Source organism: Fukomys damarensis, unplaced genomic scaffold, assembly GCF_012274545.1.
Source record: "Fukomys damarensis isolate Sample0158 unplaced genomic scaffold, DMR_v1.0_HiC HiC_scaffold_37, whole genome shotgun sequence".
NCBI classification, from domain to species: Eukaryota; Metazoa; Chordata; class Mammalia; order Rodentia; family Bathyergidae; genus Fukomys; species Fukomys damarensis.
This window is the reverse complement of record NW_022900949.1, coordinates 43,562,745-43,577,606: the sequence shown is the minus strand read 5'-3', so window position 1 is coordinate 43,577,606 and position 14,862 is coordinate 43,562,745. Positions and strand designations below refer to the sequence as shown.

Genomic DNA, 14,862 nt, shown 5'->3' with positions numbered 1-14,862 from the left:
GCTTCAGGCTGGCCCCAGCAATTCTGTGATGTCACGTTCACGTTCGGGTTCCTGTGACTCATGGAGGCTGCTAAAAATGCATGCAGTGAGAACCAGGCCCACCCAGTCCTGCTGGTTCAGGTCTCCTTTGTGGTTGAGTTTATTAAATGGCCATGTTACTGATCTCTACTAATTTAACTCAAGGGGTCAAAATATTTTACCTGTTTGATAGAGTTAGAGGGCATGGCCCACTTACCGAGATGCCCTAATGACCCCTATCCCCTTGGTCCTGACAGTTTCTTCTCAGTGAGCTGCTCAGGAAAACAGGGAAGGTGGGGCTGCTGGACTCTGCTGTGGGCCAGTCTGCCTAACTGCTGTCTGGGGCTCTCTGTGTCCATCTTTGTTAGGTAGCCTAGCTGTTATTTGTGGAGACAGACCCTGGATTTCAAAGTAGTTGTATCATTTTTCCCTCAAGGTTGGTCCTCCCAGATGTGCCCAGACCCAGCTGGTTGAGAAGGTGTGGAGTAAAGGTTCCCTGCATACCTTGTGGTGATCCTTGCTTATCGGGCTTGAGCAGCTTTCCTGGCCTTGCCCCACTTACAGGCAGTGCCAGGAGTGTGGCTGTTTCTGTCAAAGCAAGTCTTTTTCCATGTCAGCACCTCTGGCCACCTGGAACACTCAGTTCAGAGGAGATTTAGCTATCTTACTTTGTGGACATCCATGGGCTACCCTTTCTGCCAAAGTCAAGTTTGGGATAGTTTGGGTCACCACCACTTGCTATTTAGAGACAAAGCACTTGTCCTCAGTAGGAGGCTACTTCTGGGAGACAAGGGGCTCAAGACACTGTCTGGTCTGTGGCAGGGACGCATTTGGTGTCTGACTCTGGCCAGGTGAGGAGAGAAGGGAAGAATATCTATCTAGACCTCTGATTCCTCTCCAGCCCTGCTGCTCATTCTGGTGTTTTATTCATAGCCTCTGGCTTTGCAATGGAGGGAGACTCCTCCTCAAGTACCAACCCAGGGCAGCGTGTGACTCCCATATAGTATGCAGTGTGCTAACTGCCTCAAAACTAACTGGTATTATTGCACAGGGCACTGGCTGGCAGCTCCCATGGGTTTCTGGCAGAAAACTCTTGCTTTCCATCGCTCCCATCTGTGGTTGTGGCGAAAAGCACCCTCTCTCTAAAGAAGCTGCAGATTGAAGGCCCTGCTTGCCAGATGGGCCAGGCAATGGCTGTGGTTACCTCTGGAGCTCAGAAATATTCATAGTTGGTCATACAAGTGTTCTTCTGAGGCTGTGAGCAGTCCTGGAGTGTGGGGTGAGGGAGGCCCATGCAGGGACATCTCAATCAGGCTGACTTGGGTGTGCTCTGAGAGGGTTAGGGGCTCCAAGTGATTTGCTTATATTCCTTAGCACCTGAAGGCTCTCCAAGGAAGGATCAAGCACATACCACAAGCAAGGGCCTGTGAGTGTTGGGACTGATAGCCCCAAAAAGGCTTGCAGGGCTTGCAGTTTACTCTCCCTAACCAAGTGTCACTCCTGCGGGGACAGGGAAGCTGCAGTTGGGCCTGTCGTATCCCCTCCCCCCACTCACTCTGATTTACACCTGTGCTGTGGGTGCAGCCCTTCATCGTAGCCAGAGGAGCCTCACCTGGGGGGAAGAGAGGACCCAAAAAGAATCCTCAACCTTAGCATGGCTGGCATTTAGGGAGCGGTTCTATACCTTCCCTGTTCTGCTGTTGGACTAACTGGTGGCTCCAGAAAGTAGACCAAGGTGGCAGGACAAGGGGAGGCCTGTGAGATCCTGCCTTGATGGCCAGTGCCCTTCCCTGTAGTGGTATTATAGGGCAGCAGCTGCTGGCTATCCTGCCAACTGCTTTCCAACTTGCTGCTGACAAACTTGCCAGGTGCTGAGGTTTTCCAGCCTCCAACAAGCTACTAAGCAGTTACTCAGGCTTGGGATGGTGTTGTTCTGTCAGGTGTTGGTAAAGGAGCTCCTTTGTATGGCCTGTTGGGAAAGTCAGCCTCTGGAGTAATGGGATACAGAAAGTGGCCAAGGGCAGTTTGTGCCTGTGCTTATCTCTGCTGCACTCACCCTGGAATCAGTACAGCAGAGCTGAGGGCAACTGGTGTCCTATATCTTGGGTCCTGTCTCTGAGACACCTGGCTTCCAGGTGGGCCTACCTATTGGCCAGAGAAGAAATCCAAAGGGTTGTGGGACAAGTCTTCCCTCTGGGTAAACAGTGCTTGATGGACCCTGGGAACATCCATTTTTTACAAATGGTGGTAAATTGGCCTATTTTTTATAGTTTCTTCTTTTAGAGAAAGCAGTGATATGGAAAGACAAAGCTAGAAAGCCATGAGGAAGGCAAATTAGTCAAGATTCCTTAAACTGACGGCTAATCTACTGACAGAAAAGTGTTTAATGTAATTCCCGAAGAGAGGTGGGGACGGTGGGAGGAAGCATGTCAGAGAAATCCTATATCCCTGAGACATGTGAAACAGCAAGGAAACCAAAGGTTTTCTTTGTGCTACTTACAGGAGACCATGGTAAATGAAGGGGAATGGTTAAAAGATAGCTGCTGGAGCCAGGTATGATGGCACACACCTGTAATCCCAGCACTTGGGAGGCTGAAAAATTGCCCTGAATTCAAGGCCACGCTGGGCTATGTAGTGAGTTCGAGGCCAGCCTGACCTATGTGGCAAGACCCTGACTCTAAAAACAATAATTAACCAAATAAATAAATAAATGACAGTTGCTAAACCCAGAGGGATTGAGAGGAGTTTCTTTAGATATTCTGGGCCTGGCCACTTTAGTGTGCCCAACATCAGCATGAGAGGGAATCTTCATTCCTTCTCTCTGAAATTTAGGCCTTGAAGCTTTTAGCCATCATCAAATCAGGTCCAAAGTAGGAAGGGGAGGAATTGTACTATTTCCTTGACTCAACCCTACTTTATCCATTCCTACTTCCTGCTGAAGCTAGGAGACATCCTCTTTCCCCAAGGCAGCTGGCAGGTGGCCCCTCTTACCTACCTACCTTCCTTCCCCCACCATCTCCTCAGGCCTTCCAAGCCCAGGATCAAGCTGGGGGGAGTGTTCCTCACCAAACAGGCAGGCTTATCCCCAGACTAGGGCTGCTCTTCAGCTGTGGGAACCCAGGCACTGTGTTTTCTGCATTCTCACAGGTCTCAGGGCCAGGTTTTATCCATCTAGCATGTATGCACACCTCCTATATGCCAGGTGTTGCCTGGGAACAGGAAAGCAGTGATGAGCAAGAACAGACAAGAACCTATCCTCATGTTGCTGGCACTAGAATAACTGATGTGGGCAGGCTTTTGAAGGCCAGCTTTTGTACCCCCTGACTCATTCGCCCCGTGCCACAGATGTTAAGCACTGGTCAATGACTGGGCTTGGAGGCAGAACCTGGGTGTTGGGAAGGCAGGAATCTGGGCTGGTCCCTACACTCCCAGTCACCCTTGACATGTGGCAGCATCAGCAGGACATGGCGCCTGTGCACATATACACGCATCCACACACATTAGATGTACAGCCAGAGGCAGAGCTCCAGCTAGGACAGGTGGTGAGCCTAGCAGTCCCACTTTGTTTTGATAGCTCACAAGACCCCACAGCAAAGAGACTCCCTTTTATCACATCTGTTTTAGATCTTTAGAATCTGAGTGAAGTCAAAACCGTACTACAGGGGAGATTAATTCCACATTTTCTATCTTTGCAATGAAACCAAAGGAAAGTTAGATATTGTGTACAGCACAGTCAAGGCTGGGGCCATTGAGCCAGTGACCAGTCCTAGAACATTTCCCTGAGCCTGGCATGAGTATCCCCAGTGGTGAGGCAGAGTGATTTTGCTCTCTTTGACCGAAGGCAGCTGGGATCTTCTACCTCCAAATAATCTGACTCCTGTGTTGGCAGGAGGTGGGGGCAGGGCTGGAGAACCCCAAGTCCTCCAGGGAGACCTCCTAGGGGAGCCCAAATCAGCCACAATTCTGGAAATGATTAAAGGTAACTTTCCATCACAGGAGAACTTTTAAGAAGCAACCATGTACCCTGATGCTTCAGATCCTCTCAGGCCTGACAACAGCCCAGCCCGTTTGGGACCTCAGCAAGCCCCATCTGTGCCCAGGCTTCCACCTTCCCTCTGTGTCCCAAAGCTCAGGTGAGAAGGTAGCCTGGGGAGTCACACTGCCCATAGTGCAGCCCTGTGTACCTAGCCTGACACAGCAATTTCTGCATAAATATTAGCTATTAATATGTGTGTGGTATTGGCTACAGAAGAGATGCATTTTGCAGACAAGGAACTGAACCCTGAGTGATATAACTTGCCTAAGTTACTTGGCACATAGTGGTCAAGTTCATGTTTGAACCCAGATCATTCTACACTGGAACTTGTGTGCCTTCACCACACAGGACAAGGCTCCTCATTCGGAATCACTCTAGTGACATTTCCCACAGTGTGCTGGGAGCAGAGGAGCTTGGGGGGTGTCTCTGGGGGAGAAGTTGGAGCAGCCTTGAGGAAAGCAGCAGTGACTAGCAGCAAAGGGCCCAGAGTGCCACACCAAGGAGTCTGGCCAACATCCTTGAGATCTTGGTCAGGGAAGGGACATAGCCAAAGCTGTGAGGAGGACAGGGGTAAAGGATGACCCAGGAATAGAGCAAGGAGAATCACCAGAAGGTAAGGCCTGGGGACAGGATGATCAGGGTCGGTGGGAAATGAGCCCCAGAGTGCTAAGAGACAAGTGCCTGGGCCCAACACTGAGCTGATGGTGGGTGTCTAGTGCAGCCCAGTGGAATAGGGTGGCCTGCCTGACTGACAAAGAGCCGCCTATCAGCAGATCCCCAATGTGACTGTCCATGCAGATGGTCCCTGGTTGGTAGGATGTGACACAGCAGCCAGGGGACCTCGGGACATCTTGGCCCTGCTGTGCTCACCATTCCCATGCCCCTGTCCCAGGCTTCCCCTAGCTGCTGCCTCTGCCCGGCATACTTCCTGTCTCTCCCCATGTCACCCATCAGACATAGATGCCCAGGCTCCTGGCTTCTCCGCCAGTCCAGGGCAGAGTGTTAGGTACACAGCTAGGTGTCTGCCTCCATCTGTCAGCCTGACTCAGTCACCCTGTCCTCCCTTATGCTACTTGTCTTCAGCTCTTAGAGGAGTCCCAGGAGGGACTGCCACCCTAAAAATCAATATCAGTAGCCCAAAGGGGGCCTGGGCAGCATCTAGGGCTCTGCTTGGAGCAGGACATGGACATGAGGAAGTGCCCTAGCCAGAGTGAGCACAGGGCCTCTGAGAAGAAGGGCTGCCATAGAGCTAGATGGGGAGCGGGGGGCTGGGGGTGGGCATGGAAGTATTTTTAAGGGTCTAGCCAAATAGTGGGAAGCTCAGATCACCCTCATTCTTCTTTTGTCCCCTTAAGGTGTTAGTCACTATCTGTGCTGGTGGAGCAGCTTTGTCAAAAGGTAGCTCAGACAGGACTGGTGTACAACCTCAACAATGCCGGAAAGTCCCCGAGAATCAGTCTCTTGTTTGCTGTGTGTGATGGGTCTTGAAAATATGGAAGAGTGAGAGATATTAGATGCCCCCAGAAGGATTATAAGGGCCGCATGAGTGTCCTGTAGCCCTTTGGGCTCCAGCTTCCATGACAGAGGCCTTTAACAAAGATGGTGGCAATGGTGGTTCTGAGAGAAGGAGCTGCTCCTGGAAGAGACTTGTCTCTGAGTGTATGCCCTTGGTCTGTGTGCAGAAGTACCAGTTCAGTGCTGCCCTTCACACTGCTGTAGGACCAGGTAACAGAGTTCTTTCTGGAACCAGTGCTCTGAACACTGGCCATAGGCAGTGGCAGCACCATTATTCCTAGCCATGTCTGCTCAGACCTGAGTCTGGTGACAGCCCCAAGAAGTGGTATCTTCCTTGTTTTCTTCCCTGTCTGACTGAGAGCCTTGGGGCCCCTTCCTCATCTTTCTTATGGCCACCGTATCTCCCTTCCCTGCTTCTCCACTCCAGGCCAGCCACACTGATGTGTCAATTACAAAAGTGTGCTTCAGGGCCTTTGCACCTGGTGTACCTCATGCTTGAAAGCACTTCGATCAGCCCATCTTGTGGCATTTCCTCACAGAGACCTTCCTCCCAAAGGTGGCACTCTCCTTCCCACATCTGCCAGCTCCAGTCAACATCAGCCCCAGAGAAGGTGAGCCATGTTTGGGCTCAGCCCAAACATGGTTCAGGTACACCCTACCCTGTTCTTTCCTTCTTTCAAAAACAAGTGAAAAATGGGCTAAAATAGGAAAGAGGAGAATTGAGAAAAAAGAGCTTAGAAAAAGATGCAGGAGAATCCCTCCTGAAGGAGTAAACAGCCAGGAAATAAAAGAGGCCAATGTAGCTGAAAGAAACGAAGGTCAAACTGGGGAAATAGTGAGACTGGACATCGTTGGCCAGCAGGAAAAAGAAGGGACAAAGGAAAGACCTCCACAAGGCAGAGGAGCAAGCAGGCCCATCGTTCCTGCTCCCATTTGCTATTTCCCCACTTCCGAGAGTGGGAGATTCATTCTCTTGGGGAGCTGGGAACCTTTACCTCCACAGGACACCCCAAGAACGCTTTCTGAGCCTATGCAGCATCCATAGGAATGTTGTAACTACTTGTGCCCCTCGTCAGCTGTGAAGTTAGGTAGAGGCCCTCCGTGGTGCCCGTGGCCAAGTCCCTGTCACACTAGTCAGAGGAGCCATTGGCCGCCACAAAGGCCAGCAGAGATTTACAAACCCGGTTCCATGTCTGGGCCATTGGTGTGTGTGTGAGGGATGATGGGAACAAGCACAGCTATCCTGGGTCCAAAAGCCTGGTGGGCCCCAGCAAGCCTTCAGCAGACACAAAATAACTGCATGCTGGTGGCGAAGCTCGGCCTCTGAGGTGGCAAGGTACAGAGTAGGGGCATCTGTGTTTCTCTTCCACTTGGTGTGGGGGCCAGGTGCCAGACATGCCTCTAAGGACTGGCATCTCAGTGCAACTGCTCTGGTACCACTACAGTTTTTAGGGGGCTAAAAATAAAAAGCCTGTTTCTTTAAAACAGTTCTTTTTATATGCTCAGAAGGCCCTTAAGGGTGTTACATAAAATGTCTTACACGTTCTTAGCTGTGAGTGAGAGAAGACGCAATTCGCCCTGTGAGTGTTGCCCCCGTAGGAGACAGATCGTCACATCTTTCTCCCCTGCACAGGAAAATTGGGATTCAGACAGAATGCCATTGTTTCCCTATCCTGCAAGGATCTTCCTTGGAGAGCTCAGGCAATGATGAGCCACACTAGAAACGAACTAACTCCTAGACCACTGTCTGGTCTCTTGCTGTGTTTGTGATTTTTTTCCCCCTTTCTCTCTTCCCCTTGACCCCCATCCATTCCCTATATACAAAAGCTTTCTTTCCATTTTTTCCTTTTTTCTTACCCCTTCCTTCCTCCCCCCCCTCGTTTCCTTTCCCATTTGAACATTTTCTTCCCATTTCTCAATATGTGTTATACATTTTAGTTCTTATTTCTCCTTTTAATTTCTCACACCAGAGAAACACTGCAGTATTTAAACGTGTGTTCAATTTATTTCATTTAAGAATATGGTCTCAAAGTGCATCCATTTAGCCAGAAATGTCTCAAACTTGTCCTTTATGGTAGAGTAGTACTCCATTGTATAAAAAAAATCTTTATTCACTGGTTGATGGGCGTTTGGGCTGCTTCCAAGATTTAGCTATTACCAATTGTGCTGCTATAAACATGGGTGTGCATATATCACTGCGGTAAGATGCTTTTAATTCTTTTAGGAAGATACCAAGAAGGCGCTTAGCTGAGTTAAATGGAACTTCTAGTTTTAGCTTTTTGAGGAACCTCCACATTGATCTCCGCAGTGGTTGCACCAGTCTACATTCCCACCAACAGTGGAGAAGGGTTCCTCTTTTCCCCACAGCCCTGCTAGCATTTGTTATTGGTTGATTTCATGATAACATGTGCTCACGATTTCGACCTGTACCTCAGCACCTGCCTTCTGTTATTTACCTGAGTTGGACAGACCCTGCCTGGTTGCCTACGAGGAGCAGGCTGCTTCCACAGGGCTCACAGCATCACCTGCACTGTCCTGAGTCCTCAAAGGGCCCTTGGCTCATCTGCCTTGGTACCTGTCTCTCTAGGGTGCAGGGGCTTGTGGAGTCACTGCTCTCCCTCCTTCCCCCTCACCCCTGGCTGTCCCAGTAATGAAGATGGTCTCAAAAGTATGAAGTGACTGCTGTCGACTGTGCTGCTGCCCAGATCACCCCAGCTCTACCTGGCCTTCTCAAAGGGGCCCCACCCTCCACCTGTCCCTTTTGTGCCAGTTCTTGACCTGCATCAGCCTGGAACAGCCTTAGAATGTTACTAGATGGTGTTAGGGGCTGCTAGGTGACCCTGAACCTGTCTCTTCCCACTGCAAGGAGCCTATGCTCATGTAACCTGGAGTGGCTAGGCCAGGTGGCCCAAACCAGGACAGAAGGTAGCCACCGCTGTTGAGGACCAGGATCCAAGATTTTCTCCTCAGGCTGCTTGGGTTGGGCATTGGCGGGGGGGTTATAGAGGCAGGGAGGGACAGCAATATGCTAAGGCCTCAGAACCAGCAGCACTGACATGGTCAGAGGTGAGTGGAGGGAGCAGGCAGGAGCCAGGCCTCTCCATAGGCAGGCTCAGTGGAGGCAAATCTCAGGTGCATGCCACCTGAGGCTTTAGCATGCACTGTGAAGCCAGGTTACACTGGCATTGATGACCCATGTTTGTCATTGATGAGCTGTGTGACTGTAGGCTAGTTGTTGCTCTCGCTGTGCTTCCATTTCTTCATCTGAAAAATGGATGATAAAAAGCCCCTACCCTGAAATGTTATTGAAGTGTTCTGGGGATGACGAGGGCACTTTGTGACATTGTGAGCACCGTGTGGATGTCAGTTGCTAAGAGAAGCTCATGGAGCAGTGTCAGAACTCCCCAAAGCCCAATCCTAGGACTTCTTACTAACCTCCCTTGAGTCTGGGTGCCACACCTGTTAGAACTTAGGAATCAGCAAGGGCAGCACAAGGACAGGGAGAGGGAGTGAGTTGCCTGGATCCTACAAGGTTGAAAGAAGGGACCTTGCTGTGGAAGAATCTGAACTCACAAAGAAAGTTCCAGGGGGTGGACTGTATTTCCTGGCCTTCTTGCCACCCAGCAGCCAGGGCCTTAGAGACACCTGTTTTCAGTTTCCTCTTCATCCTGTCTGAAAGCCAAAGGCCAGTGGATAATCCGTGTCAGACAGGTGTTTGCCCCCTTTGGTACCTGTCTCCTGCCTGCTCTTTCTTGAGGACCTTATGAAGGATGAAACCGGAGATGAGCAGTCTGAGTCAAAAACAGCTCTCACTTGCCCTTGAAGTAAAGAAAGTCACACTGCAGGGTCAGGGAGTTTGAACTCTGAAAGACTACAAAAAAGTTCATCTTTAAAATACTCCTCTCCCTCCAGAGCAGGTATAATCTCCTCTCCCAGCCTAGCCAGAACAGGTCCAATGTGGCAGGAGGAAAATTGCCAGGACCTGACGCAGAGTAAGGCCCAGGGAGTAGCCTGTATGGCTGGGGATGGATCTGGGGTCCAACCCCATCTCCCTTGCATGGCTACTTTTGTCCTTTGGATACTGAGGCAGCAGCATGCATGGAACTAAGTAGAGCTTCACTCTGCACCTGACACTGGTGTGGGCATGTATTCACCTTCCACTGCTCCAGACTAATAGGTAAATATCAAATACATCATTAACAAGTCCACACCATGTGGCCCAAAACTAGTCCTTGCTGGGGATGCTCCCATACACCTTGCAGTGCACCCTAGGTGCTTTCCTTCCCTCCTTGCCCACACAGCTGGGGAGGCAGAGTGGTACTGTGGTGGCCTGCACCTGGCCTGCCAGCATTCCTGCTTGTCTGTACCACTAGCCCCAACCGAGCATGATGCTACTTAGATGCCTCTGATGGGGGCCTTTCCACCACTGGGAAAACCCTGTCCCATGTAGAAGGAAGGCATATCAGCAAAATTTAAGAACAGGATTTCTAATTTCAGCTTTATCAGGGAGATTTGTGTGAGAGGTATGTGTGGGGATATCCCATGCTTTACTGGAGTAGAATTATTAAAAATATGTGGAGAGAACATCAGACAGTATTCTGATGGACAGAAGTCCAGAAATCATCCTTCTTTCTCAGCCCATTCCCCATAGTCAAAGTGGGGTTCGGTAGGATCAGATGTGGCTGGGAAGTGCTTTGTAGCCTTGGCCCTGTTTGTGGCCTCCACCCCACCTTCGCTGAGTAGGCTTGAAGACAGAAGGGACAAGGAAAGTGGAGACCAAATACAAGGATGGCATGACTACTCAGAAGCTTGGCCAGAAGGGGGAGATGCAGGTCTGAGGGGCGTTTTAAGTCTGTCTCTCTGTAATGTACTAGGAAGTACCCACTTAAAGTTCAAAAAGGAAGCACCACAACAGGGCTGGCACCTTTCATTTGGAGCTAGTTGTGAAATAGTTCTGTTCAGAGGAGTCAGTATCAATACACTTAATGGCCACATCCCTGCTGTGCTACAGTATAGGCCCCCATGGAACTAAGTAGAGGCTTGTGGCTCAGCCATCGGCCTCACCTGCCCATTTTCTTGGCTCACTGTCTTCATGTTTAAAGTTGGGTTCCTGGGAGAAATTTTAAAAAAGAAAACAGAAAAGGGAATGCAGCAGGCTGGGTTCCCCCACAACGGCCTTGAGTCTAGGCTGTGTGTTGGCAGGAGGCTGGGTAAAGTGATTTGGGTTGTGTGAGTTTCCCAACAGCCAGTGGAAACTTCCAGGAATGCTACTCAGGCCAGCCGAAGGCTATTTCCGCTACCACTTTTATGAGATGTAGACCTTTCCCCTGCCAGCACTGGGAATATGGCAGTCTCTTTCAGCTTAGCTCTGCCTCTCAGGTGCAGTTCATGGGCCAGGGCAATCATTTTCCAGGCTCTGTCCGGTGACCCTGGTTCAGAACCTGCTGTCCCTGGTTATCTTGTGAGAAGAGGCTGACACCAGGCAGTGCACCCTCCTTGGCAGCTGACATTTGTGCAGGATGCTGCACAAATTTATAGCAGCCTTAAAAGGAAAACCCTCCCAAAATGTTTCAGTGTTGTATTAAGTGTATGCAAAGAAAGGTTTCCTTTCCACTGGACCAAGGTCCAGAGCCTGCATGGAACTTTGAGAAGGGGACAAAACCTCTTGGGTTCACCTTGCTCCAGTGAAGTTAATGTGCCCCTTCTAGTGTCTGCAAGCTGCACAGTGGAAAAATCAAGCCTGCCATATTCACAGTGGCCTTGTGCACGTGGCTTCCTCCACAGTGGGAGCAACCATTGGCTGGTGTGCCTGGTGTGCAGTAGCCACTCAGTAGCCCTCGATGAAGGCAGGAAAGTGAGAAGCAGAGCCATCGGGCCAGCCTGGGCCAATCTGAGCAAATGTCAGGGTGGGTGTGGCAGGCCTGTGGTGAGCTAGTTATTTAGCAGAGGTGGACAGTGCTGGTCTTTGCTGACACTGCCCAGAGCCTATCTGGAAACTGACTGTAAGGCTGGCCCTGACCTGGGAAGCGAGGGCTCAGCTTCAGGAAGGTGGCATGATGACAAGCATGGGGAGAGTGGCAACACACTGATTTACCTATGCTGTACACTCCATGTTGTGCTCCCACTTAGGAGGATAAAATGGCCAAGAGACATTGCATGTCACTCACTTGTGGCTGCCCTGGGCCTGACCCTAGATGGCACACTCCTACAGTAATCCTGTTGGACCCACACAGGCGGAGACCTGCCTAGACTCTCAGAGGTCCCGGGGGTATAGAGGAGAAGGGCCACAGGTGGAGTGTTCTTATTTGTTACTGTTTCCTGGCCTTTGGAATGGGGATGGCTGATGGTCTCCAGTTGTTTATTGACAGAGCCTGGCCCACAGGAAGCAGGTTGTGCTCCAGCCTAATGCCAGGGTACCAGGGTTGGGAATACATGACCCATGGTTGTCTAAGGTGTCTAGAGCTCTGAGACCTGCCATCTGCTTTCCCGCACTGCGTCCTCTTCTGCCCCACAAATAGTAGGAGCAGTAGGCATGGAGACGAGGGCTTTCACCAGCAGCCACCAGAGACAAGGGCCAGGCAGAGCCCCTTGTCAGGAAGAGCCAGCACTTGGCATCAGTGCCAGGCTGCACCAGCTGGAGAGAGGACTGGACAAAGGGATCCTTCGGGCAGCTGGGTGGTCCCTCCATTCTGAGCCCAACCACCATTTATTTTACAGACAGTGTCCATCCTGGAACAGCGATTGACACTGACAGAAGACAAGCTGAAGCAATGTCTGGAGAACCAGCAGCTAATCATGCAGAGAGCACAACCATGATCAGGGGAGTGAGAATCAGGAGCTCAGTTGATTTGGGGGGTTGGCAGGCCAGGGATTTGTACTGTGGGTCTTGGGGAAATAAAGAAAGGAATTCAGCTCTGTCGCAATAACAACTATAGTGAGCCCCAAGGCTTAAGCAGTTGTGCCCTCCACCTTGCTGTTTGCACCAGAAGCCTCTCCACTTGCAGCAGAGGGCTCCAGGCCAGGTCCTGTACAGAAGGGATGTTTGAGACCCAGCTGGCAGGACCACACTTAGTTTGATGTAAAAGATCCACTTGAAATGTTTGCTGCCTCAAAGACCTAAGGCTGCAGAACTTTCTCTGGATACCCTTGCCTTTCACTTACCCATGTGTTAGTTACTTTTCTCTCATTGCTGAGACAAAATACCTGACACCCAAAGTTGAAAGGGGTTTATTGGGCTTACAGTTCATAGAGGTTTCAGTCCATAAGCAGCTGGCTCCAAGGCTGGGATGGCAAACAAGCATCACAGAGGAGAAACAACATGGTGTGCACAAGACAGAAAAGGTAACAAGAGGGAGGCAGTTCATGATGTCCACACCATAGCAAAGGCAACAAGGTAAAGAACCTTCACTGCGTCTTTCTGCCTCTTCTGTCCCATCCAGACTACTAGGATTGTGGTGGTGCTGGACCAACTCACATGTAGCTGTTTAATGATCATGTCCTCTTAATCCCAGCATCACACATTCCAGATTCAGCTACCTCTGACAGAATGAGGATCTGGGGTGGGAGGGTGGGGCATCCAGACTCAAACCATAACACCTTACTTTTCAACCACGTGATTGGCTTTTTTCCTGGTGTGGCTTGGACTTTGACTGCTCTTGTAGTTGGATAGACTGGAAGTTTTCTCTATATCTGACAAAGGCTCATCTAAGGTTTGTCTGGGAATAAACAAGTTCTGTGGAATGGGCACTGGCCTTGACTTCTGTTCCACATTTGTTCACTGGGGTTTGGTGGCTTCCTTCTTTCTACATGTGTGAGAGCAAAGGAATCTGAAAATTCAAATTGACTTTATAGATCTTGTTGCAGGGATGGCTTGTTCTGGATGATACCTAATCAGCCCTCCCCCATCCCAGAGTCACAAATGGAAAATGAAAATGGCAGCTTAGGAGGTCTCTGCACTCGGGTCCAGGACACCCTTGTTTATAGCTGTTGAGGGAGCAGAGCAGCCAGAGCCTTCCATATACTCACCTTCCTCAGGCTGCTCCCTCTGCTTCTGTTGAGAGCCAAAGGCCTCAGGTATCCATTTTTCCATTTACTCATGAGGGTTTCCATGCCTCCTTCCTCTACATCTGCCAGAGTGAGTGTTTTCCATATGTCAGCATGTCCTTCATATCTTCAGCCTCCGGTGTCTGGGGGCTTTGCCAACACAGAGGTCCTTATCCTCCATCAAACCTGCCAAGGCCTGGGAGGAGGGTGGTAATGGTAGATCTTTCAGTAGTGTTTGGTATCATGTGGTTAGGGGACCCCAGGCTTTACAGCTTCCAAGGGGAAGCACCTGGAAGCCTCGGAACTTGGGGTGACAAGGGACAGCCTGTGTTTCACTCTGATGAATGTCTAGGATGGGGAAGCTGCCTCTGTCTGCCTGCACTGGGCAAGGAGAGCCACATTCTGGGGTCAGGCCTTGGGCTTTGCCTCTTTCTAGCTATGTGACCTGGACATTGTGGTCTAATCTCTCTGAGGTTAGATGATAATGGTGATAATTTCATACTGCTAGGGAGTGAACCCAGGCTTTGTACATACACTGGTAAGTATTCTACCCCTGAGCTATATCTATCATCCGCAAGCCTCAGGTTCCTACCTGTGAAGTGACAGTGACACCTACTCCAAAGGGTTGCAAGGTGTGTACTATACCCTAGCCACTGCAGGGCATGTGCTCAAAGGAACCCCATCACTCTGACCCCACCAGTCACCTAGGACAATGGGGCTGCTGTTAGTGACAGTTCCCTTAAGGTATGAATGGGAGAGATCTTTTGGTGCATGGAAGAGCCTGGCAGGCCCAGTGAACTGTGCTGAACTGGCAGGTAAGGCTCTCAGCTGCCTTGGGAGGTGGTGAGCTCCCCATCCCTACAGATTTAAGGAGAGCCAGGGCAACCAAGGTTCAGCCTGCTCAGCTTGTGGGACCAGCCTTGTCATCCCACCTATGCCAAATCTCCCTGTAAACTGCCCTAGGCTCCCTGTTCTGATTTCTGGACCTGGAGTTGGAGCTTCCAGGCATTGGCACTTGTGATTTGAACAGCCAACCCAGAGAAAGTTCATCTCCAGAAACAGTGGTCCATGAATGAGGACAGCAGAACCTAAGCAGGATCTCCAAGGCTAGCATGGCAATTCTTGCTCATGGGCCAAACCAGGGTTGCTATTGTCTCTGTGTCCAGTTTATACCATGATCAAGTTTAAGAAAAATGGATGTTACAGAGATGGCCTGTGCATGATGTAGTAATCCTCTGGTGGGTTACTGC

At 50.4% G+C, this 14,862-nt stretch overlaps 1 protein-coding gene across 4 annotated transcripts in view; it reads left to right on the top strand.

The window, feature by feature from the left end:
• Nucleotides 1-14,862, top strand: part of Poc1a (POC1 centriolar protein A) — a 106,559-nt gene that overhangs the window by 90,150 nt on the left and 1,547 nt on the right. Inside the window, exon 11 of one of the 4 annotated variants that reach the window (XM_010625425.3) lies at nt 12,287-12,798. The exons of 2 other annotated variants lie outside the window; for them this stretch is intronic. In XM_010625425.3, coding sequence (XP_010623727.1) covers nt 12,287-12,385 — 99 coding nt within the window. In that variant the 3' untranslated portion in view covers nt 12,386-12,798. Of the gene's footprint in view, nt 1-4,014; nt 4,161-12,286; nt 12,799-14,862 lie in introns of those variants that run through there. One more of the 4 variants, XM_010625426.3, reaches the window with a different exon arrangement.